Source organism: Vidua macroura, chromosome 1 (assembly GCF_024509145.1).
Source record: "Vidua macroura isolate BioBank_ID:100142 chromosome 1, ASM2450914v1, whole genome shotgun sequence".
Lineage (NCBI taxonomy): Eukaryota > Metazoa > Chordata > Aves > Passeriformes > Viduidae > Vidua > Vidua macroura.
In genome coordinates this window covers 34,390,520-34,416,659 of record NC_071571.1, presented here as the reverse complement: position 1 = coordinate 34,416,659, position 26,140 = coordinate 34,390,520, and the positions used below count along the sequence as shown (strand labels likewise).

Genomic DNA, 26,140 nt, shown 5'->3' with positions numbered 1-26,140 from the left:
ACCTGCTTTCCAGAAATCACTGCCTTCCCCATCTAAAGGGAGTCCTAAAAAGCTGACTCCAGAAAATCACACAGTATTTCCATTCTGTATCATCTTGATGATCTCCATCATCACCACAAAGCTATTAGTGCACAGACACACACATGCAAAAGCACACCAACACACACACACATGCATAGGAATAACTAGGGCAATGGAAAATACATTCCATCTTTGCTCAGTTATTCCGTATACAGGCTAATTTCTAAACCACAGGGGAGCAAATGTTCTATAAAGCACTCTTATTCTACAACTAAATACCCTTGCTAACGAAGAGTTAGCAGCACAGTCATCACTATCAAAAGCACTAACTTTTAGATTAGTAGCAGTTGGCGACTCAGTCATTCATTTTTCATTTTAAGGAAACCTTTTTAAGACTGCACTCTTGTTTTCAGGAGGACTATAAATGCACTTCTCATGTTTTTATTTTATTTATTCTGCCCTGGGGATTTGGGTCCCTCTTTGCAAGCAATAAATTTTTCTTTAAATCTTTTTGGTAATAATATATTTTAAGACAAATTGGACAAGGGGAGCTCAAGCACAGATCTCCTCTCCAAGTGTTTTGGCAAAGCATCAGTGCTACACAGTGTTTGTAATCAACTTCTGTTCACTAAGAAGAGTGCTAATGACCTCTGCAAAAATGGAAAGCCACATGTGTCAAAACATGGCTTTCACCCCTCTGCTCTGCACCACCCCCACCTTGGTCACAGGGCCACCTTCCCCTCACCACAAAATAAATTAGTAAGGAGGAAGGCAAGAAGGGAAAGACAGACAGAAAGAGACACTACGACAGCTTTCAAAATTGTTGCTATAGAGGATTTATCTGAAGGTCTGAAGGGACAGCACACAGTTCTTGACAGAATGAATTACAGTGGTTAGAGGGGGAAGCAGGAGGAGGAGGAGAAGAGAGAGCAGCCTGGGAGGAGAAAATCTCCAAAGTCTCATGTCTAAAATGCTCTTGGAAAATTGCCAATTACCAGTTCAGAACAATGTTGACATTTAGCCTTTTTCTAATCAGCGTTGTCCGTCACCCAGGGCAGAGATTCCTGCTGTATGACGGAGCTCTTCTGCTACTGGCTGCGGCATCCTCCCAGCAGTCTGCCCCCTCTGCCCATAACCAGCCCTCACTGGCAACCACCCTGGCTCCCCTGCTCCACCCCAGGAGCTTGAACTCCCCAAGAGCAGGCTGGGGCACACAGAGAATGTGTCCCAGCTTGGGACTGGTGGGTATGGTGGAGTGCGGCACAACAGAAGTAGCTGGTGTGGAAGACCAAACCACCACTGATAGTTCACAGTTGGGCTCCTGACAGAGGCAAGGCAAGTGGAGAAAAGTCTCATTTTAAGACAGATTATGGTTAAAAGAAATTCAGTTGATGCCATAAACTGAAATATGGCATCCAAGCCCTTACAGATAGTTAAATTCAAGTATTGGATTTTAAATTGGCTAAAGTGATGATGCAGAAACCTGCAATTTCACTCATTTACCAGTTTCTGGCTTTGAGCAGAGAAAAAAAGGGAATAAACAAAGAGGACAGAACTGCAGAAGAGAAAGTATTTAATGGCTATTAATAATGGTTCGTGTTATTTACAAGTCAATTCAACACTCTCAGAACTCTGACATGTTCAGTGTCATTCACTGTGCAGATCAGAGGAGCACAGCACAAGGCTGAGCTACATCATGTTTCGTCCATCATCACAGAACAAGAAAAAAAAAAAAAAAAAAAAAAAAATCTTGGCACAAGCTTGTCCTAAGCTGCTATCAGCTCACACACATCAGGACTGGAAAAGGTCAGAGAGCACTATGGAGCTGGCACTGATAGAGTGAGATAAGGCATGCTGCACAGTGATAGCCTGCCTGAGCTATCACCAGAGCAAGGGCAGTACAGAGGGAGCAAAGCACTGCCAGAACAAGGCAGTGCGCTCTGCAGCAGCTGGCTGTCATCGTGGACACTGGTACCAGTCCCACTGACATGTCAGGGAGAGGTCCCTTGCAGCAGGAGGGAGAAGATTTTTCTTTCTTCATCTTTACTGCAGATACTCTGCTTAAGGACAGCAGGTAAGCAGCTGACTGATTTAAATTCAGTTCTATAGTCACAGTGATTTCAGCTGCATTAAGTTAGTTCATGTGGAAGTAGATGTGACTACATGAACATCAAATTAGATAAATGCAGGATTAGTGTTATGGCTCAGTAAATGTAAGTAAATTCATTTTCAGAAGTTATTTAGGAATATATTCATTTTCGGGGAAATTAAAAAACTTCTTTAAAACACTGTCAAACACTTCAAGAATATCCTTCAATTCAGTGTTTTGAATGACCTCAAGCAGTGAGACTACTGACAAGTAAATTTGTACAATGTAAGTTCTTGCAAAACAGTACGATACTGTTAGCTTTGAGGCAGTAAGTTATTTCAGCTTGGCTTCACTGCAAGCAGGTAAGTAGTGCTGCAAAATCAGTGAATGTGTGCAGTTTGCACATCCCTAAATATTTACAGTGTCCTGGCTGGATGTCCTGAAGCAGCCTGAAAGTAGCCTTTTTCAGCCACATCAGATTTGGACATAGACCTAGCTCTGGGAATGTCTGAAGAGAAAAAAGCCCTGTGAAACAAATTTGCAACAGCCTCAAAATAGTTTTAACTTAAATCTTACACCATTTTACTCTTGTTCCCCTTTTCCTAACAAGTTTCAGCCCATGACAAAATGCTTTTACCAAGATTTTGACAAGCTAGACACAAAACAAAACCAATGTGTCCATGTTAGCGATTTCAAGGCAAAATAGTGGTTAGAAAAAGGTGTTAAACGGGCAGTGGTGGTGAACATGGAGAACAAAGTGCTATACTGGCTTTGTGTCAATCTTTAGACAGAGGTCCTGATAATACAACAAGCACCACATGTGTCACTCCTTGGCCCAAGTTTTGCGGAAGGGAAAGAGTAAGTACATCTGAAATATGATTTGAGAGGAAGAAGTCAGCTGTGGCAAACCCAACCACAGTAAAAAAAGCAATTCTTTAGAAGAAATATGGTTCTTTAAAATGCATTTTTAATTTTTTTTCCAAATCTGTCAGCATTTATCAAAGTCGCTATTTAATAGATTTTCTAGAATTCATCTTCCATTTTCCAAAATTTAAACCAATAAATTGAGCTTCATTCTGCTTGGGATAACATGGCTTAATTCCCATATTCTGATCTCTACTAACTTTCAGAATTATCAACCATTTAAGAAGCAACAAAAACAAAACAAAAGAAAAAAAGAACATTAAAAGCACTTGAAAGAAATCTGCATCATGATTTCAGATAAAGAGGAAGGGCAAACATGAATGGAGAAGAAAAGCAGAGGGGGTTTGGGGAAATCTCTCTAGGACTAGATGAAGAAATATAAGACAATATCTATGTCCCTGTGTCAGAACTGATAAACAATTCTCTCTACCAGTGACATAGCCCAGAAATCCTGTGTCCGGTACTATTTTGTGTTTCACAGAGTACATTCTGTAGAATAGACCAGAAGGAGACAGGTTTGAAAAAAAATATAGTGATAATTCTACTAAACCAACATGACAAAGAAAAAGTTAATTTTTTCAGCACAAAATGATCTTCCTAGGTGCCCTTCCTTTTAAATGCAGATGCCAGTGCTCAGTTCTCACAAAAATGGAAAGTCTTGGTAGATTTGATTATGCCAGATTGCTCCCCAAAAAGCATGTAGTGTATAACAGAGAAGTTTTAACCATGCTGAAACCAATAAAAGTTTTGCCAGTAGCTTCACTGGGACTAAGTATCAGCAGAAGAAGTTGACTTCCAAATAATTTCAAAACAGTGAGGTATTTATTAGATCTACATTAGTTATTCTCCAAATTCTCCATCTGAGTTTTGACACATACATGCATTTAAAAAGAAGAATTAATATCTGTCCCAGCTAATGTTTTTTTAACTTTATTAGTTCATTACTTTGTGAATGCCACACACATGGGACTTTGCTTTTTAAGACTTCCAAAGCTGAGAGGTGGAAGCCTTTTACCATGTCTTAGCTAGCAGGTTGTTCCTGCTTCCCTCCCTCCCTCCCCAAAGACCTAATGATTCTCCCAGTCAACTCCCCCTCAGCCAAGGAGGTTGGACGTGGGTCCCCCAGCAGTCTGTCTGTGCCAGCGTGTCAGCCAGACCTGTCCCTCCCTACCCAGAGGGCCAGGCTGTGCTCAGCTACATCTGTGCTCCAGCCATCCCTGCACCAGGGCAAGGACTATTTACCAGTTTCTTTTTTTTTTTTTTTTTTTTTTTTTTTCCTTTTTATTTGAAAGAGCAGATGTTAAAGCAGAGTCCCCATCCTTTCTAGCCAGTCATCTCCTGTGGGTGGAAAATTGGGTAGACAACAACAACAAAAAGCAAGCACACCATTCCAATGTGATCTACCTTCCACCACCATCCAGGCATTAGCCAGGATTCCAGGAACGTGCCGAAGGCTTTGACAGTAGCTAACATCATTTACACTTCCCTCTCCCCACAACTGCAGCTTACCACTATAAAATGCAAAGTAAATACCCACACACACATTTGCAACACAAGCAAAAATCCCCATTATTTTCTTCATGTGTAAGTAATTCCTGGTGAAAACAGGCATCCAGGCAGCAGCTGAGCCACAGCTCACATAGTGGAGATGGCTGCCACCATCAGGAAAGTGAACCAGAAACTTCACTTGCATGTCCAGACCAAATTTGAAGAGCGGCATTATGAAATCTCAGAGTTAGGACAAACAACTCAATTTATTTTTCTCTATCATTCATATATAGTAGTTCACTTGGTTCTGCCACTTGAGAAAAAGACATGAAAAGCTACACAAGTAGAGATGGAAAGTAATCATAGTACCAAAACAGATGTTGAGAAAAGAGGTAATTAAGTTCTGCCAGGATGATCAGAGACCCTTTCTGGCCTTCCATTATTATCACTTCAGTTCAAATGTCAGTGTTATTACTGAGAGCATCACTGCGTCTTTCTTTTCTTCAAATACTGGCTCTGGAAGACTTTGATGCTCCATTTAAAAAGAAAACTTACATTACTAGCCCTCACGGACACAGAGAAAACCTTAAAAGCATGACTTGAAAGCATGTCTCAACATACCCCCACAGGATGAAAAACCAGATGTCAAGCAAAAGGAACACCTACTTTATTATCAATTTTATTAATGTCTGTGCCTTACCCTTGATTACAGCCAAAAAGATTAAAAAGAAGTAAACTTGTTTTTTTTTTTTTTTCCTCTTCTTATAAACTTGTTGGCTCACGTTTTCAAGATTTATCTCCAGCTGTAAGAATTTGAAATGTTTTGAAAATGGGAGATAAACATCTCCTAGAGTTGCAGAAATGTGGAAGCTGGTGCTTCATTAAATGAACCATACCCCAAATTGCAAGATGTGTGAGGAAATCACTCGGGGGCAATTCTGTGACAAGGAGTACCCTGTTTTGGGCACATAGCTCTGGTGTCTTTCTAGAGCCCCTACATTCTCTTTTTTGTTTGTTTTATTAGAAATCTTGCATGTGAAAACATATTAGCTATTCCAATATTGTTCTCTTTATGGGTAATACAAGGAACAGCGACAGGCTTAATTGGCAAGAAGAAAATGCATGTTTTCTAATGCAGTTTGTGGCAGTTATTTTTCTTTCTGAAAATAATGGCATAAGTGAAAGTTTTTAAAGTCTGTTCAGTTCTTGGCTATATCAACAAAGTCTCTTTGCAGTATCCATATAAAGCAGACAGAATAGCTGCAGAGAAGCTGGATTTAGACTCAGAGTGTTTAAATGACCAGGCAAGACAACCAGCCACTCAAGTTGCCAGCAGTGAAGTGGTACTGCAGGATGGCAGCCTGTATTTATAAGCTCCTCATCTGCTGTGCCACAGCTCTGTCTAAGCACAGACTCTTCTCATACACTCATGCTGGTTTACTATTTCTGTTCTGTACAGAAATAGACAATGGACTACATTCAAGCCTATTGTTTTGTAGTGTTGTTTTTGTTTTTTTTTTTTTTTTCCTGTGGGCTGACTTTGCTTGATTTTGTTGCACTATTGGCAATTTTACTTATCCAAATACTAAGAGAGAGTGAGAACCTAAATGATTGATAGCAGTGGTCATTGAAACACTAGCAATGTTAGGAATTAGTGTGTCCTCTCCCTCCGTATAATGATCCAAAATTCAAGACTGACAAAGAACAAGCACATGGGAGGATCTGGCTCATACTTTCATTTTCATCAAATGTGTCCTTGGGAATAATTTAAATATCATATTTCAGCCTTGTTTTACACACAGAGTGGAGTGGAAAGTAACTGCTGGGTTTGTATTAAAGGCAGGGGGTACAATGGGAGAATAATTTTGCTAATCCTTCAATTCACTCAAGCTAAAGTTCCCTATATCCATGAGCCCAGAAAGAACTATTGCCTGCTTTCCACACCAAATGACCTGATTCTCTGGGATATCTTTGAAAGATATTTCTTACAGCAGCTTTCTGACGCTGCCTTTTGGCAAGCTGTCCTAGCTGAGTGCGAGTGCATTATAAGCATTGCACCAGAACATGTAGGTTTCTAAAAATGAGAAGAAGGCTTCCTTCTTGCCTGGATGCTGGAGCCCAGTCTCTGATTTTATGTGGAGGGCGTGGTGATAGGGTGGAGGGTGAGAACCAATAAATGCTTATGGCTGTGAAACATTTGGAAACACTTGAGCACAAGCACTTTTCCATTCTTACCCCCTTTGCTGCTTTTCTCCCAGCGTAGAGGAGTGGTGGGTGAAAGGCAGAGATGAACTCCTGAAGTTTCCATTTGGTGAAGACAAAGGGACAGTTCCAAGGAAAGCCCAAAGAAAACATCTTCCTTAGCTTGTTTCCCTTCCTTTCCTTTCACCTTTTTAAACTCAGTCATCACTCCATATTATGAAAGAGCTTAGACTAATAGTTTTTTCCTCCTTCCAACATGTCTGCTACTTACTGCTGGTCTGAAGTGAGTGTGTTAGACCCCTGTACTTCAAGTGCACAGGCTCTGCTCCCAGACACTTAAAACTCTGCCTCCCCACCATCTTTCCTAAGGGGTATAAGGGGACATTTCGCTACTGGGTGGCAATGTAGTAAATTAGCCAGATCTGATTCTTGGTGTGGGGTACACAAACTCACATCTTCCCATCGTGTAGAAGGGGTGAAGTGCAGTCAAATTCCCTGCTGCGGAAGTGGTTCAATAATTTCTACCTGGAATACTTTTGAAAAAAACAGGCGAGGCCTTGCTTTAATGTCTTACTGGAAATTCAAAATCTGTACCAACGCAGCATATTCCCCCTCTTCCAGTCTAAGGTGCACAGTCAGCACTGAGATTTGCTCCAAGCTTCAGTGGGGAACTTGAATCTCCTGACCTACTGGCCCAGAGAAGAGAGTGTAACCAAGTCCCTCTGACAATAAACACAGAAACTATTAATGAGATTAACTCTCTGGCACCAGCAAACTCAGCATCTGTTTTAGACATAAAGAGGAAGGCTGGTGAAAAGAATATAGTGGCAACAAAGGGTTAAATAAATCTGAACTGGGCAGGATCCTGCTACTTGAATCTTTTCCATTGTTTGCTGATGAGGTGCAGGCACTTGGCTGTGCAAAGAGAGAAGGCTTTAAGGAGACCCAGAATCTGGGAATACATTGCTTCTAAATGGCTAAAGCTGATGTTTAGAGATAATGTTCCTGCCCACTTTATTTTTTAATACTTCAAGGCATCCATATTTCATGTAATCTCAATTTTAATGTCAGAAAACTTGATTACAGAACCACTAAAAGCGAATCTGCAGAAGAGGCCAGTGAGGTCTCCTTGTTTTAGTAGCATTGATGAAAGCAGGGGAAGGAGATCCTGGCAGCCAGCAGTCTAGAGGCTGGCATGGCAAATAGATACTAAAGAAGGTTATCAAACTGATGTAAATGCTGCACAGAATGCTACCTGTCCAACACAGAACATTTTGAAAGTGGGCCTGAGAGAAGAGGACTGGGACAGTGGAGTGCTTGCTCCTGTTCCAAGAAGCAGCAGCCAAGTCTGTCACATTTAACAGTAGAAGTTGTGAAGGGCACAGAATTAAAGCTGGTAACCCAGAGAGGTTGTATTTTCCTCCTGAGATTGCTGCACTTTCCTAGAGGGACACTGTTAAGATAGAAAGGGTGGCTGCAAACACACTCTGACAGCCAGCATGCCTGAAAGGTCAGATTAGATTGAGCACTTGGTCTTTATCCATTAGTAGAAGCTAGTAAATCAGAGACTAGCAATGGCCAAGGAATAGCTGTGTCTTTGTAACATTACCATGTCTTAAACCAGATAGAAAGGCCTCCAGGAAATCTGAGGGCTCTAGATAATACTCTAGATAATGGGAGAGCTGCTTCTCCATGACCTATTTGATAACCTTCCCCACATAAGGATGTTGACAGGCTGGGTGGCAACTCAGATGTTTAGCTGTGCTGAGATGACAACTTTATGAGGTAAGAAAAATAGCACAGTGTTTTATTGTTGTTGTCATCAGATGTGGGAGCAGCTCTGAAAGGTTGCTGCAGCATTCTGTCAATAGGACTTTTTGGAAATAATGAGTTTTCTGGTTAGGCAGTAGGCTGCATTAATTGTTTGGAGGGTATAATTCTTGATCTGCTGTTCATATCTTTCTAGAAAAAAAAAACAAAAATACTTGATTGTTCTTGGAACAATCTGTTCTAAGAGCCTAGGAGCGCACCAGGTGGACGTTATTTTAGAGAGGTTGTTACTTTTATGGGCTGCTGGACAGTCCAGTGTTTGTCTTTGGCATGTCCCTGCTCATAGAAGCTGGACATTTTCAGGGTACAGCACACTAGATTTCCTCTCCTACTCTTTTAGCTTGCTATTCTCATACCCAAGTGAGAAGCTCACATTTGCTGGCATGAGAGCACGTGCAGTGCTTTTCTACAGCCTCTAATCACCTTTCCACTTACCCTGTCCATTGAAGGCAATGCAGGAACTTCTGGAATTTGGCAGGCTCTTCCCATTGGGAGGAAGCAAAAAGAGCTCCTTTGGATGTATGGGGAACCTTAAATCTCCTCTTTTCTAAAATGCTTTGTTTCATTTAAATAGTCTGCATGGATATGCCTCTGACATTTGTTGTCATAGTTATCTGCTGGTGTCCCACTAGCCCGTGGAGGAGAGGAGTTAGGGAAGTGCATTGAATTCACTCACTTCTTGTTTATAGGCACTATTCACACTGGCAGTGCTTCATAACTTTCATTAATGGAAAGAAATTAGGATGGAAAGCTTCCTCAGAGTCTGTCTGCCGCTAAGACTGTTTGCATAGCCTAGTCTAGGGAAAACAAGGAAAACACACACACAAAAGATGATGAATGAATGGATACCTTCTAAAGAGATAGAAGAAAGCCTGTAATAGAGAGATGGAAGACAAGAGAGAGGATTTCAGGCTTGTACTTCTCTTGACATAACACTTTTTTTGAGTATTTTGCAAATAATGGAGTCTGGTTTAGAGTCTTTGAGGGCTACTATAATAGAATTAATTAATTGGAATGAGAAAAGGAAAAATAACCAAAGCATAATGCTTGCTCAAAAGCAAAATCAGTGCTTACAGGATTTGTGAAAGTCAGATTTAAGAGGATTTTTTTTTCATGGAATTAATGAAAAAGTTCAAATTTTAATTGAAAAAGAAGAAAGAGAAAGAAAACAAAAGCCTTCCTACACTTCAATATGTTGAACACCTTTGAAGCAGATCTTAATGTTTATTAGTTTTGCTTTATCTTGATTTTGAAAAATTAAAGGAAATTACATTTAGTTATATTTTTTGTGTGTATTAGCATTTGTTTCTTTTAATAAATATGTCATATAATTAGCTTCCATTTCAGTTTCCCTTCTGCAAAACATAGAATCATAGAGTAATTTTCACTGGAAGGGTGAAGGTGAAGGTGGGCATTAGATTAACATGATGCCTGGAGAAAGTCTAGTATAAGCATTCTCCCTTTTCTCACTCTGTTGTCTCACTCTTCAGCAATTTATTTTAGCTTCCAGGAAATTAATAGCACATTATTTTAGACATAATACCATAGTTCTTCTCTATTTCTGTGGCAAAGAACTATAAACTGAGTAAAATTCCTGATGCTTAATTACATCAAATGTTCAAGACATTGTATCAGAGGAACCTATTTACCTTCTTCTCCTGTAATACCTAAATTCATTTTAACATTCTTGAAAAGTGAGAGAGTATTTATTTTCATATTTTATAATTGGTGAACTAAATCTGAGAGAGACCAAGAAATTTGCCAAAAAGAATCAGTGGTGAACAAGAAACCTAAATGAACTTTCCTAGGTCCAGACTAGCACTTTTAATAACTTCTGCCACTGCTTTCTGTCCAATATCCACTTGATTTGGTCCGCTCTTTGATGAATCATTTGTTGTTCTAATCATCAGAACTCAAATGTTTTCCCCCTTTACTTTCTGTTCTGTAAAGAACTTGACAAAGTCTTCTGGTTTGTTTTTGTTTTTTTGTTGTTTTTTTTTTCACTTTTGAGTGACAGGGCAGCATTAGAAACAGCAGTCATTTAACCTTCCCAGGACATACCCCTCTTTTACTAATTCCATGCATGTATCTTGAGCCAGGCTGCCAAACCCAGCACATAAAAAATGAGAGAGAGTAAGGAGTGTATTCCCTCTCACCCCACTAGTTCTGGTTTGTGCATAGTAGAACAGTCTCTGTGCATGAGTGGAGGTGCAGATTTTTTTCCAGTCCTAGCATTTCTGTGAATTAGCAGTGGCAGCCCCAGTTTCCCACATGTACACTTTGAAACAGCTTGCATTCCATGAGCAGTACATCACTCACTGCTTGGAAATGGTGATACAAGGAAGATTCCTTCACAGAAAACAAGAGGTTTGCTACATATTTAACTAAGATTTAAAAGAAAAAAAAAAAAAAAGAAAAAAGAAAAAAAAAATCCACCCAGCTCTTTCCTCTCTACTTGTCTGCTTCTGAAAAGTAAGCAAAACAAGAAATCTTCAAGGTACTCAGCTCAGGGAGAGAAGGTCAGCTTCTAAGGTCCACATTAAGAATAGCAGCCACAAAAGCATCTGGATGATAGACAACCTTAGCTTTCAATCCAGCCAAATTGAGAGCCCCATGCCTGAATGCCCTCTCTACCACATCAGCCCCAAAAGCTTATGGGAAAAGGGGGTAAAAAGACAGGAGAGCAACCTGCTCCACACGAGGAGCAGTGAGAAAAGCTGTTGTACACAGGCACATCAGGACAGCTGCTGAAGGAAAGGAACTGCATCCACCCAGGATAGCAAGCATGCTCCCGAGGTTGAAAACTGGCTCGGTTGCTGATAGTCAGGTGGCTCGGTGCCAAAAAACAGAATGGCACGAGCTTAGCATTTCAGTGTCTTGGAGACCCTAGGAAAGAGCTGGGGCTGTAGGAATTTCTTTCTTTAAGAGAGAATGTAATACATAGGCAAGAGCTGTGGGCCTGATCTCTTTCCCCAACACCCAGAAGATCTCTCAATGTCCTGAAGAATCATGACAGAGCAAAAACGAGGAAAAGATCTGACTGAATGATTCTGCTGCTAAGCAAGCCAGTCACTTTTCTTCCATTTGTGTGTAAAACAACATCACTTGCCTGAAGTTAGGTTCAGGACACAGGCACATTTAGCACTGTCCTCCTCTAGCCCTAGTCTCCTGGAGGCTTCAAGACTCTCATTCAGACTCTTGGTTTAGAAAAAAAGGAAAGCTGAACACACAGCCCACTGCACCAGCTGAAACTCTATTTGCTCCACATGTAAGGCCTATCTAATGTCAGCAAGCAAGAAGTGTTTCTGACTGAAAAACTGCACATACATCTACAGTTTTTAAGAAAGTGGACACTAATAAAACACCTATTTTCTTATCCTGTCATGCTCATGCTCTTATTGTGCCAAGTATTTTAAATGTTAGCTCCTCAGGATTATCTCAGAGCTATATGACCAATTCCCAAACTATGTGCATCAATGGGACTATCAGTGGTTCCACAGCACATCCAACTCATCCTGAAACATTGCAAATAAAAAAGACTGTGGGTTTACGATTGCTTTTTAAACCAAACATTTATTTTAAAAGATATGAGAATGGCTATTGTCATGCTAAAACCTGAAGACAAAATTACTATATATATGGTAGTTTTTAAATATATCAGCCTTTTATATTTCTTTATGAGGAAAAAAATTGGCTGTAGTTGCAATCAGTCTTAATTCATTCTTTATTGCTGCTCTGGTTCTGTGTTATTTGAGCTGGTTAACTGTTAAAAGCGTTTCAAATGTTCACATGGTCTGCATTAGGTTACAGAATAAAAGTAAGTACAGCCCACCAAATGTAACTTTCTGAAATGTAAACCACATGAATCTGATTTCTTTGTGGTACAACTTTAATTGGGTTCAGAGGTCTTTTGGTCTTACCTGTCTATCTGCTTTCTGATGGCCTGACCTGATAAAGCTAATACAAAGAATCTGCGAATGCGATCCAAACTGATTACTCTCAGTTACAGTACATGGCTTTATTCTTGACAGTAACAGCCCTTTAGCCTGGTTCATTATTAGGCTGCAAGTTTGAGCCCTAGAGCCACCACTGAACTGGACGCAGAAGTGTCACAACTTACAGTAAAAGATTGTGTACCCTTGCAACTCTGCAAAACAAGAGAAGTGAAGGGAACAAGAACACATAGGTGCAACTCAACATGATCACACCTCCTGGAAAAACTGCACAAGCATGCAAACAGATGTATGCCTCACATTGCCACAGCAAATGTCACGACAGAAAATGCATCCAACACACTACATAATAGAGAAGCAACTGCAAACAGAAATTCCAACAAAGCCTGAAATCTTCAGATACTGATCTTGAGCTGATTTGGAATTGTTGATTTTTTTCTTTTGACAATACTCTACTTTGCCTTAATGACTCATTGTTCACTCATCCACACTCATCTCTGTTGCACAGTGTTCTGCCATATGCCTGCTCAAGTGAAACAACAGTACTGCCACTTCCCACCAGAAAAGCACATCATATCCCAATAACAAGAAGAAAGGCACTGTATAACAGGTACACTCACCTTATATCCTGTGACCTGACTAGCAAACAAATACCTGCATCAGCTTGTGGGAGCAGATCTGGAATTAAGCAGACAGCTCAGAAGAAATGTAGGTAGAAAAGGAGCAGTGTGCTGAAACAATAAATGTCCCTTTGCCTGGGTAACTGGTTTTGCAATACGCAGCCTTAATTTTGAAAAAGTAACATGAAAAATATTCACAGTGCTCATAGCTCTTGGAAGAAGACACCATAGAAAGGAACACTCAGCAGACCCAGTAATAAAATAACAACACAATATTGAATGTTACTCAACTGAAACATCCACTGTAATTCATAAGTTTCATTCAAGTAAATAAATCAGTAACAAGTAAAAACATTACAAGTCATCCTCTAATTCAGAAAAAATTACATTCTTCTCTAGTGGAAAACATACACACACACAAAAAAAAAAAACCTTTCAAAACCAATGTAGAAAAGTTTTTTAGAATAATATTTTACATCCCATTCCTCAAAGCTGTTTTTGTCTTTGTCAATTTTCTACAGTTCTGTTACCAAGCACTGTTCTGTACCAGCAGAACTGTTCTCTCAAGTAATTTCCACCAGTGAACATAAGAGCAATAACAAATGAGGTCCCTTAATTATTTCCAGGTTTTTCCAATAAGCAGTGTTGGCAACACAGCTCTTAGCTCTCTGTCCATCATATAAATAACAAGGCATGGCTTGTAAACATGGCAGGGGCGTCTCTACTTTCCTGTTTGTCTAATGGACAAGCAGGAGGAGTAAGAAGGAAATGTATACAGCAGTTGTGGCATTTTCTTGTCAATATGGAATAGGTTTTTTGGCTAGGAGTCATTTATCCATGCACACACTGTCTTCAAGGACACAACTTACAGATTCCCAACTTGGTCATAAGGAAAATTGAACATTTCCAAGGATGCTTCTTCCAAAACAAAAACTGATTTTCTTTTTCCCTTGAGGCTTGAAATGTGGTTTTGTGCTTTTGTTCTCAAACCCTGTTTTCTTTTGTATATGGGGTTTTGCTTCCCTCTGCATTTATGGGTTCTGCTTGGGTCCAATATTGTTCCTAGCATTTGCTTTATAGGACTCAGGGCCCCACAGCCCTTGATGTTGCATTAATGTGCAACAAAAAGCTCCATGCTACCAGGCTATATACAGAAAAAGACCAGACTGGAAGGGACCCCAGCTTTCCCCACAGAGAAGTATAGTTTCACTTGATGGCTTCTGGAATGAACTTTGCCTATTATGTTTTATATAGATTTTGAATAAATCTTCTGAGTTACAGATTTCTTATTGAAACAATAGAACAATATAGAGGCCAGGGGAAAATTTGGAAGAAAGTATGGATTTTCTTCCCTGTCATGGAGCCCAGATTCCATATCTTTCTCCACATCCATTTAGTATGGCACAAAGGGAACTCACTGACTGTTTTCTTTCAACTTCCTTTGCTACTTCACAGTAGAAATATTATTTTGCTTCCTATTTTATTTCCCTACAGATCAGAAAAAAATCAACAACACTCTAGATCTCTTTCCTCTATGGGCCTGGAACAAACTGCAGACAAAGAAGAAATTAAAACAGAATAAGAAGGCAATTAATTGTAAAGAGGGTAAAGTTTTCCACACAACTCTTCCATTTGGTGTATGCATTGATAGGCTCCAATTGTCATCTACAGACTACATATTGTCAGTCTGAACTTGGTTTACTACCTGTGCCATATAACCTCAGACAAAAACCACTTGAAACAAGCACTAACTGAGAAAACTAATACAAGATCAGTTCAAATTTGGTCTCCTATGGTTATCAGCTACAGTTAATATCTTCAAATATTGCAGTTGTACTTCAACCAGAATCAGTCGTCCACAACAGCCTGTTGAGCTTAACAGACTGTCTTGTTTGAATATTTTAAAATGACTGCTGCCTTTTGCCCACTTTCTTTATGTTAATTTACATCTGGTGCCCAAAAAAGCTACATCAACAATTCACAACAGGAATGAATTAATGAAGTCCAGCATGTCCAAAGAGAGATTCTTTCAGGCACATTAAGTCAGCAGTTCATCTCTCCAGCGACATTTTCTAATAACAGCTCAAAAACATTTGCTGAAAACACAAGCTTTAGCCCCAAGTATGTCAGGAAAGCTTTCTGCATGCAGCTCTGCCCAGAAGCTCCAGGAGACCACCACCATTCAGATCTGTGCATCTCTTGCACATCTTCCTGCACAATACCTGGGACAGCCCTACTGCCTGTTACAAGCCAGGGGACATATGGCATGAGCAACCACCTGTCAGAAAAGGAAGCCAGATATTCCACTGCTGCCAGTACTTCCTAGCAAATTGCTTAAAGGATCAGAGGTCCTTCAAGCAGCACCTTGTGGCTGAAATGCTGGCTGGTCACTCTCCAGACACCTGACGCAACAGCCTGTCTGAGAGATGATAAGCAACATCTGTCACATGAGGATTGATATAAAGGGGGAAGCTTCAATGTTACATTGCGTAAGTGCCCAGCATCAGGTGTGAAAAGGGATGAGCAGCAAGCCCAACCAGCTGGCACTTAACCAACCTGGAAACCCAATTCATTACTCTAAGAAACTTCTCAGTATGTTCTCTATTTGTATTCTTTTTAGGTCATTTTACTATCAAAGATGCAAAAATCCTGTCTTTGCCTGGGAAAACACAGACATCTCTATAAAGCAGAGAATAAAAAAAAAAAACAAAAGAAGTTTAAAGACATCCAAGCCCTCCATAAAAATGCTTCATTCTGGCAATGCTGAGAAGAACAACAGAACTCTAGACAGACACTGAATGGCTTTCAATGAAAATTGTGAATTCCTAAATATATATAATGACACCAAAAATGTCAGTTTGGACTTGAACTCACATCAAAGATCTTTAGGTCAAAACCACCATGAAGTGAACTGTTTGGAACTACTGCTCTGCTAAGAAGTTAGAATTGACATATCTGACTTCTAACCAGGTCTATAAAATGCTAAGTTGCTTGAGAAAATCTTAAAATATCAACAGCTATTGCTTTCATTAAAGAAATCATGTGACCAAGAGCACCACAAGTATTTCTGTGTAGGATCATTTGATGCTAACCATGCTTTTTTTTTTTTTTTAATCTCACCAAAACAGAGCAGAGATTGGGAGACAGAAAAGTATAAAGTAAAAAATACAAGCCAGAAACATTAGAAAATGAGCAACGAACACAGCTTTTTCCTGTATCACCTATGTATATATGTACATACTGCATTTCAATCTGTAGGGTTAAAAAAGAAGAATGCTACTTTGAGCCCTTACATTTACAGCACCGGTGAGCCTGGATCTTATAGTTAAGGAACTAGATAAAAGTAACATAATATTCAGAATTCCCCAGGAAGCACATTCAATTCTCTTAATACTGTCAAATAAGCTAGGGATTTGGATTTCACCCATTTTGAGAATTGTTCACTGCAAACATTTTATTACCTCACCAAGTTTTATGGACCCTATCAGAACAGCTGCGATTCACTTCACTTGCAGCAGAGGAAGCTGGTAATAGCTCAGAGATTGCCCCCTTCATTTCATAAACCAATTAGGACCTGGATCCTACGACTGGAGTAACACAACCCCTTCTTTTACTGGCAAAATTCCACTTCATTTATGTGAGCTCAGAATAAACGTCTCTGTTCGCAGAACACAGATGCTTATAGCAGCAAATGTTTCTAAAACACACTCTCTAATTTGTTCCTTCTTCCAAGGAACTCTCAACTCCCAACTCTCAACTCCCACAACTCCCAACTTTTCCTGCACTCTCAATCTACCTGCAGGTTCTGTCTAGCCATTAATTCCTTGATCAACTCAGCAATTTTTTACTAAATATAGCTAAGAGAATTTAAATTTATGGTTTACTACATGGAACTTTGTTAGAGGGTCTCCAAAATGACAGATTTATTTAAATTACTTTTTTTCCTTCTAAATCAAACATAATTTCTTGTAAAAAACTACTTTTGGTGATGTTGTCAGATTTATCTATGCCTTTGATTCAAATTGTTGCTGTTTTGGGTTTTTTGTTTTGTTTTTTTTGGTTGCTTTTTCTTTTTCAAATGCATATTTGGCCTGTCCATAAGTATAAATAGAATCATATGTATGTCTTAAATGGAACTATGCTCTACTATTGATTTTGAAAACTCATCAATTCACAAGGAGGCCTACTTTTACAGGTGGTAAAATAGGATCTTTACACAAAGTCTGTAATTCCTGTGTTTTCCCTCAGGCACTTTCCTCTGAAATATTGTAATTGGTTTGCAGCCAGGTACCAGCTTAAAAAAAAAAAAAAAGAAAAAGAAAAAGAAACAACCCAAAGTGTTAACACTTTATTAACTTATAGTATGTTTTTATAGTCCTTTGGAAGTGTTCAGAAAAGACACTGGCAAGACAAACCATGCTAAATCAAGGCATTCTCTGTTAAGGACATCAGTGCTAATTCCTTTATTGAAACAGATACAAACATAACTTCTTAGTGTGCATCTAACCTTTTATCAGAATTCTTTGCACATAAAGGTCTTAATTTTTTACTCATTGTAGCCATTGTACCACCTCCAGCAAGCCTTTAAGCCCTTCTCTGAACTGACATGGTGTAAGGCAGCATCCCAAAGCTTGCTGCTTCTCTGGAACCTGTGAATTATTTGCTTAAATAAAAATAAATTTTTAAAAAGCCTTACACCAAACAAAGTCTGTATTGTTTGAGTTAGTGTTTTACTGCAGCTTAGTTACCTGTCAAACAGGCTGACACTTGGATAAAACACATACTGGAATCATGCATCAGGGCATGTTAAGCACAAACCTGTGATGAAGAGCAGAGCTATGTGATTCAGCTGTGCAGAGCCCTAATGATCTTTTTCTGGTCTAGGGAAAGCTTGATTTGTCATACCAAACCCACTGCAATTCTGAGATCCTCTTCCATCCAAAAATGATTTTACATCTGTTTTAGTTCAAAGCGTCATATAAATCAGAAGCTCTGCCCATAAATTTTGATGACACCTTTAAAGAAGATTTATACAGTGTGTATTATATATATATGGGAGGTATGTAAGAGATACCAGCCACTAAAATTAAGGAACCAATGCTAGATTCTCCAAGTTCTATATATCATATTTAAGTTCTATGTATGAGTTTCTCTGATGTGAGAGCCAGCCAATGCATATGAAAGCTCAGTATTTCTGTTCAGATAAAATTATGGGGGCAATACACTATTCTAACCTTGTTTTCCTATAGTTGTTGAGTGGGACAAGCTTTTCAGGACAAAACCATCATGATCCATTTCTTATAAATCACTTGCATGAGAACTGGCTTGAGCATAGTTTCACTGCCTATCTCAAACAACCATCAGGAGAGGGAGAGGGCTGGCTTCTTCTCATAACACACAATGACAATCCTAGTCAGAGCCAGTGGGCAGCGAGTCCCACAATATCCCTTACATTTTTTGGTTTTGGTGTTCTTGCTGTGAGAAAGTAACACTTCTAACAAACTTAGGACTTCTGTCAAGTAGAAAGTATGAAGTGTAAAACACCATGTTCATTAATCAATTTAAGCAACATGTATAACAAGTGCATAACTTTCAGGATAATAGTTGACTTCAAGTCAGGAAAACACATTAAATTCTCTTCATTTCAGGTTGAAAGGCTATTTATTACCTGGCTAATGATCCTCCTTTCAGTCCCCCGAAAGTCACCTTGATATATGTCAGCTCTTTCCAGCCCATTCCTAGACCTTACAGCAAGGAAGAGTTTTGGGAAGGCAGAGGAGTATATTCTTGAGGATAGAAGTGTTGTGAACAACCACCTGTTTGTGCTGTGCCTGACACACAGACTGGCACTGTTTGCTTTTTCTCTTCCTGACTCAGCATTATGGGGAAAAAATGAGTCAGCAACTCCTGAACATACAACAGCAGAGGATATTGGAGAGCAGACAGAACTTCTAAATATCACACACAGAGCAGCGTGGTTCGGCCTGCAGGTCAATGTGTGGACCTGGGCAGCAGCTTGCTAAAAGGGATGAACAGCTTGAGAGGGTCCAGCTCATTTTCTCCCTCATCATCCTCTCTATTAAGCTAAGCTATGAGACAACTTGTTCCTGGGAAGGGTTCACTTGTAATAATTTCTTAATTCACCTGAGCTTCCCAGAGACTTGTGGCTGCTGCTCACATCTGGCTTGATGGGATTCCATTCAAGGCTGGCCAAGATCAGTGTGGTAGAAGAGACTACAGAAAGCATGTCTTAGCACAGAGGGAAAAGAAGCAGGACCATTAAACAGGAGTTAAAACCCAACTTTTACTACAAAGACAGAAAAAAATTTTGGACAGAATGACAATGTCATATGTTCTCTCTTCCCTTTTCCTCCTCTTCCAGTGATCTCACTAATGTTCTTACATGCTGCACAATCAAGGCTATGGAATGGACTTGATCAAGAGACTGAGTGGTCATTTGATGCTTCATCTCCCACTGCACATTTCTTCTCATCTCACAACATACTGTGGTACTTCAGTTCGAATACATGAGTTGGAACAGAGGCTTTTATCACAGATTTCCTGGAAAGGGAACTAGTCTTTGAATTTAATAAAAGCACATCATTCCATGGCCTCTTTGATGCCACACACTCCACCAACTTACTAAGAGCTTAAAGAGAGACTTTTTCTTGGATGTACAAAGACCTTTCTCAGTCACCCGCCTATTCCAAGTGCCTTCCAGAGCTAACTGCACTATGGAAGGGTTTCTGCCTGTGATTGGCTCTTACAGGAGTCTTTTCTGTTTCCTTAAGCTATAAAGGATGATAGCAGGATACTCTGAAAACTCAACCAGCTGTTGCAGTCTCAGATAGCTTTTGCTATGGTGAAACTCCTGTGCTTGCCACAGAGACAGTCTGTCCTTCTGCCATCTGAGACTCCCCAGTTAAGACTGGGAAGTTTTTTTTTTCATTTTCCAAATGACCAAACCTTTGTTAGTCCCACTACATGCATGGAGTAATCAATTTTTTGGCTATTCCGTTTCCCTTGCCCTTTTGTGTGAAAAGCCTTCAAACCCATAAAAAGATGATAAACTGGAACCAGAGAGACACACGTGGTGCCATGAGAGGAAAGAGAGAGGAACAGTAAGGCAATGCATAGGTGTTAAAATGAGTGCTGCATGTGGGGACTAAAAGGCTGTTTTCCCACTGGTACCATGATTCTTCAGAACATCAAGGCACCAGAAGCATCTTCCAAACTCCTTTTGTTGCTTTCTCCTACCTGCTTGCATTTCACCAAATGTGGTTGCAATTTTTCCCGTTTGATGCTGTGCCAGAAGACCATCTTATCTCAATTAAAATGCTCTACAACACTTTAAAATCAGATAATCTACATCACATGGTGAGTGTTCTATGTCCACTTTGGAGCCTGAGTTCACTGAAACTGGACTCACTCTCACTTTCCATTTACTACAATGTTAACAACTTGCTGCATCTGTGACAATCCTCCATCCTCCCATGTTCTTTATCAACTGCAGAGCTGTACCAGTGAGTTTCAAGCTGGAATAAATACTAGTTATGTCCACTACTAGCTTGAAAAACTAGCTTGAAAGCAAGTTACCTTCTCTGTGAATGCTATTAGGTTGCAGCTACCTAGAGTAATTGATAGCCTGAAAAACACATCTTTCCTAGCAAAAGGCGTGTCCAGATAGAGCAACCACCATGCTGTGTTGTCACCAATTTGTCTGCCCAGAACTGTCTCACACACTGCTATATATTCAGTCACAGAAAAAATAGAGTTATTTTAAAAAGAAGACAAGCACTGCTATTGTACAGCCTAGTTCAGAGTCCCATATCTTGAGCTGATTCAGCTTATCTGCTTTTCTATACCTTTGACAAATGCATGTCTTATATCACTTTTTCTTGCCTTCCTCCATATGCCATACTGCTTTTCCTCCATGTATCTTATCTAGAAATGATGTGCTATTAATCAGCCAAAGACACCCTTCACTGCTAAGTGTTCCTCAACTGATTTTTCATCAGCACAAGTAGTTACTAGTTCCAGCATTCCTCCCACATGCTGAAGGCTTGGCAGGGAGGGAGGAGGGATGGCAAGGAGGTTAGAGACTGCCTCACCACACAAATACTACCAGGGACCTTTATACCAACATGCCAGCTTGCCGTAATGCTAATGTTGCTGTTTGTTCTCAATAAAAGGAACATGGTGGGAGGAAAGTGGGGCTGCACCCTGTCTTATTTTTTAAGTTAATAACCTTCATACTCTTCCTTTTATCTGATTAATCTGGCTGGGTGCCTGTTCAGTAGTAGCTGAAGCTTAATACCTGAAACAATGTGTGGATATACATCATGCCAGTCAGGCTTGCCCAACAATGCACATTCTGTCATGTTTTCCCATGCCTTGTGTCAATATCTCATTTTATGTGCAAGCCCCCAGAGCAGGGAATAAGAAAAAAGAGAGGCATGGAGGGAGAGAGGGAGGGAGAGAGAAGGTGAGAGGGAGAAGAAAGAGAAGGAGAAACAAAAGTGAGGAAAAATTACATCCCTTGGGAACATCAGCTGCTACAAACTCGCCCACTCCTCACCATGAAACAATCTGTGTGCGGGCACAGGTGGGTCCCATTCTCTGTTACTAGAGCACAGCCTATGAACAGGGGCTAAATGAAGACTTTCATTGCTGTTCCCTGTTTTCATTGGAGCAAGGCCATCATAAACATTTGCAGGTGGCTTGGCCATAGTCTGACACTAAAATATTTGTGGTTGTGATAAAAATCAGAATATTGCTACAAGATGGTTCTATATAACCTTCAGGGCTTGATCCTGCTCTTACAGAACTCAGTGAGAGTTTTACCCAGTTTCTCTCTGCTGGTTTTATTGCTCATGAAAAGGCATTTTCCCTGGCACAATTCTTCATGGTAAAGACTCATCTACCCTTTGGGGCAAATTCAGATGATTTCTAAAAAAGGGAAACTCAACCAAAACCCACTGATTTGAGGACCTCAGAATTTGGGCTTGTTAAATAGCTAAACAACCTCAGCTTTGCAAGGCTAAATCAAAGCAACCAAACTTTGAAGAATTCATCTGGATTTTTTTTCTCAGTTGTTTAATACCAGAACCGTGGTCCAGTTTGTATTCCTCATGAATGAGTCGTGAATACAATTCTTACCACATTTAGAAGGATAAGATGAAGATAAATGGAAATGACAAGATATGTTCTCTGAATAAGTAACACAGACACTACAGGGAAAAGACTGAAGGAAAAGAAGGCAAACAAGGATGCTCAATACTTTGGCAAGTAGAGGAAGTTGAAAATACGGCAATTATCTCCTAGGACACACCATGAACAAAAAACAAAACCTCCTAGGAAGAGGGAAGAATGGGGAACAGAATATGCTGGAGGTCACACCATAAGTCTCATTCACACACCAGCTCACACAGAGACTAAAATGCTGACAATTGCCTCCCAATAAAGCAGCTTTAGACTCAGACTTAGGAAACATTTGTGTGATTCAGTCACAGGGAAGAATTAAGATATGTCATGACAAAGTTTCCCAAATGAGACACACCACTGACTAGGAAAAGGCCTTTTTATCCTCAACCCCACCAACTTTGGAGATTCTAATCACCATGGCCCTGAACCAACACAAACCTAAAACCTGACTGACAGGGTCTTGCAAAACCACATGCAGTTTTTTTCTCATTATATAGAAACAATTGTTTGGAAGCCAAGTACAGTCTTACATAAAACACCTCACCACTGAGTATTAAAAGTTATTTGGGGTTTTTTTATGCTTTTAATTAGGATCATAATTACCACTAGACCTATTAAGTCACAATTTGAACAGGAGCTTAATCATCCTTAACTCAAATAATGGCATTAGTTAATGTTTTTCTTTCTAAAATTGAAAAAGAAGCTGTTTCTTCCTCCCTCCCTCTTTCCCAGCCACCCCTCTCTTTGAACAGAATGGGACATATATAAGACAACAACTTTGCTGGATTCACAGGCAAATGGTATTGCATGTGAAATCTCAGTGAACACTGTGTTTTGTCATATGCAAGATATACAAAGGGCACATCTATCAAATAGCTTTACGAGACCCATCCTACCAGACTTATATATTAAGAACCAAATCCTGAAACAGTAGTAAAAAGGAAAATAGAGGAGCTTGGCCAGGAGCACAAAACTAGGGCAGCAGATGGAATCTGTGTTCTGTGCCTGGCTGGGTAGCCCAGAGCTCAGTGCCATGGGCTATCCCAGCTAACATGGGAGATACAGAACCTGTGGCCTACACCAAGAATCTTGAAAGAAAACTCAAGAATAACTAGAATTTCCATTTTCAATGCCAGGATTTCACTTAATGGTTTTACTTTGAAAAGACTGAAAGTTGATCATCAATTATTTAGATAATGACTGGGAACAGCGACTGCTTTTGCATATATCACTTAATTGATGTGACCAAATTAAAAATGACAGATAATGAATCTATACTGCTGCTTCTTTCTTAGTCCACTAAGACATCTTTTTATCCATACATTTTCATGTATAACCCCGCTCCAAAATTCTCAGAGCTGTGTGATGAAAAACTGTACCCTCAAGCCATCAGGGCAGTTTCTGTTCAGTTAAAAACAAGTTATTGTGACTTATGAGGATCTCATACTTGCTGGAAGTAACCAGGTGTAAACATATACTAAACATGGGTGGTTTTATTCATACAGTTCTCCAGATATTAGCACTCAATTGGAATTCAAGCCAATACAATAAGCATCCATGCTGTCAATTTATGGTAATAAATATGGATCCATCATCACAAATTGAGCAGCTATTCACACTGTGCCAAACTCTATTTATCTTGATGGTCTTTCTGTCTTCCAGCATTCCTCATCTAAACAGAGGTCATAGGAAATAGCTCAATCCAATAGAAAACCCAGAATTCCCATTGAAGGAAGTTAAAGGATCAGATTCACAAACACTTTGTCTTTCTTCCCAGAGCAATTATAGAAAAAAACATGCACTATGATCATAAGAAGATCAAAAAAAAAAAAAAAAAAACTGGATGCAGAAAGCAGGACTTTCCATTAAGTACAGCATTCTGTCCTTTTTGAACCATTGTGCCATATCTGGAGTAACCTGGCTATTCCCCACAGTCTGCAACATGTGCTGCAGGGGTCCTTGTTCATCCTGGCAGGGTCAAGTGCAACCTCTGTAACCTCAAAAACCTCTAGAACCACATCTGGGCCTGCATGCAGCTGGATCTTAAGAAGCATGAAGCATAAGGACAACATCTGGTCCTACAGGCAGGAGCCAGAGAACCAGAGAAATGAGAAAATGGAAATGGACTCACCCAATCTGCCGATTTGTGGAAGGTGCTTGTGTAATGACAGAACTGGACTGTGGAGACGGCATGGCTTGTTGAATCACAACGCTGGTGTCATGGTTTGGCATCCTTGTGTTTGTCAGCTGGTGGGATCCAGGTCCTGCCATTGCTCCTCCGACTGTGTTATGCATGGAGATATTCTGTGAGAAGAAGGGAAATGGGAGATGGTGGAAGAAAATGAAAATAAATAAATAAATAAATAAATAAATAAATAAATAAATAGATAAACATCTTATCTTGGTTTTCTGTTCTACAGGAATTCTATTAGGAATCTGAAAGTATCAACAACATGAAAAGTTACTGGCTCCTGGTAAATCCCAAGTCAATAGATCTTGTTATAACCAACAACAATAAAGAAATGAAAAATAAATATTTACTTTCACAGGTGGAAAAACACCCACAGGTTGAGTAGAAATACCCACAGGTTGACTAATCACTCTTCTACGATTCTGTCTTGTGATATATAATGGGGATATTTAGCACATATTTCTCCTAACTGAACATGATATGAGCACATGACACCTTGATTTAATGCATGGGCTGTTTACTGTGTACTGCCTCTGCTTAGAACTGACAAGCAAATCAAGTTTTACAGCCCCAAAATAACAAACAGTATACAGCACATCATGAAACAGCCATTTCTATTGGCCTCGATAGATTTTGTAGAGCAAAAATATCCCAGAGGCTTAGAACAACACTGTATTTCACCACATATAACCTTTGCGTCAGGTAACTCAGAGCTCTTAAAAAGTTCTTAAAAACAAAAAAACAGAAGTTCACAGATAACTCATATCCGCTGAGCAACCAACCAGTGAGAGATCAGGATACTGCTAAGGAAGGAGCCATGGAATAAGACTTCTCTCCTGTTATGGCTGTACACACAACACACACTGCTGCTAAACCGCAGGGTTTGACTTGGCCTGCGTTTAAAAACAAACAAAACTCTCAAGCCAGAGATAAGCTACAATGTATACATATGAAAAATACAGTAACCTTGAGAGCATTATTTTTCCTATCAGGCATCAACGTGTGAATTGGTAGCAGCAAGAGGAAAAGAAACTTTCCATTGTCACCTCATGCTAGGCTGAGGAAAACGGGGACAAAAAGCCCCTTATACACACAATGCCACTAAGACTCACACAAAGCACCTTCCTAACCACTGCAATACTCAGGATTAAAAAACAAAGTTCTATTTCATTCAAAATTCCAATTTATGAGTCAATTTGTCTAGGAAACATATGCAACCACTGCAAAATATTGGTAAATAAAGCTGGTAGGAAAGGAAACTCAGAGCTCTGATCATATGTGGAAAACAGAAGAGGCATACAACATGTTGAATCCCAGACCTAAAGAAAGATTGTATTATAAGCCAAATAAAGAACTACCCCTCACAGAAAAAAGAGAGCAAATAATTAGAGGACCCCAATTGAAGGCATTAGCTTTATCCCCTTATCTCCCAATTTCATATATTTCATGTGATTTCCCAGAACACTGTGGACACAGGGATCTCTGTTTCTTTTACAGGAGTTGTTCCAGTCTTTATTAACACACAAAGAGGCAGAAGTGCTGCCTACAGTTGAATGGTTACACCACCTCACCTGGAGTGAGGAGGACCCAGCTTTGAGTTTCTCTTACAGTAAATAAT

General features: G+C 39.7%; 1 protein-coding gene across 1 annotated transcript in view; it reads right to left on the bottom strand.

Annotated features, from left to right (window-relative positions):
- CREB5 (cAMP responsive element binding protein 5) overlaps positions 1 to 26,140 on the bottom strand; it is a 251,080-nt gene that overhangs the window by 143,798 nt on the left and 81,142 nt on the right. Inside the window, exon 5 of the mRNA XM_053989512.1 lies at positions 24,463 to 24,635. Coding sequence (XP_053845487.1) covers positions 24,463 to 24,635 — 173 coding nt within the window. The remainder of the gene's footprint in view (positions 1 to 24,462; positions 24,636 to 26,140) is intronic.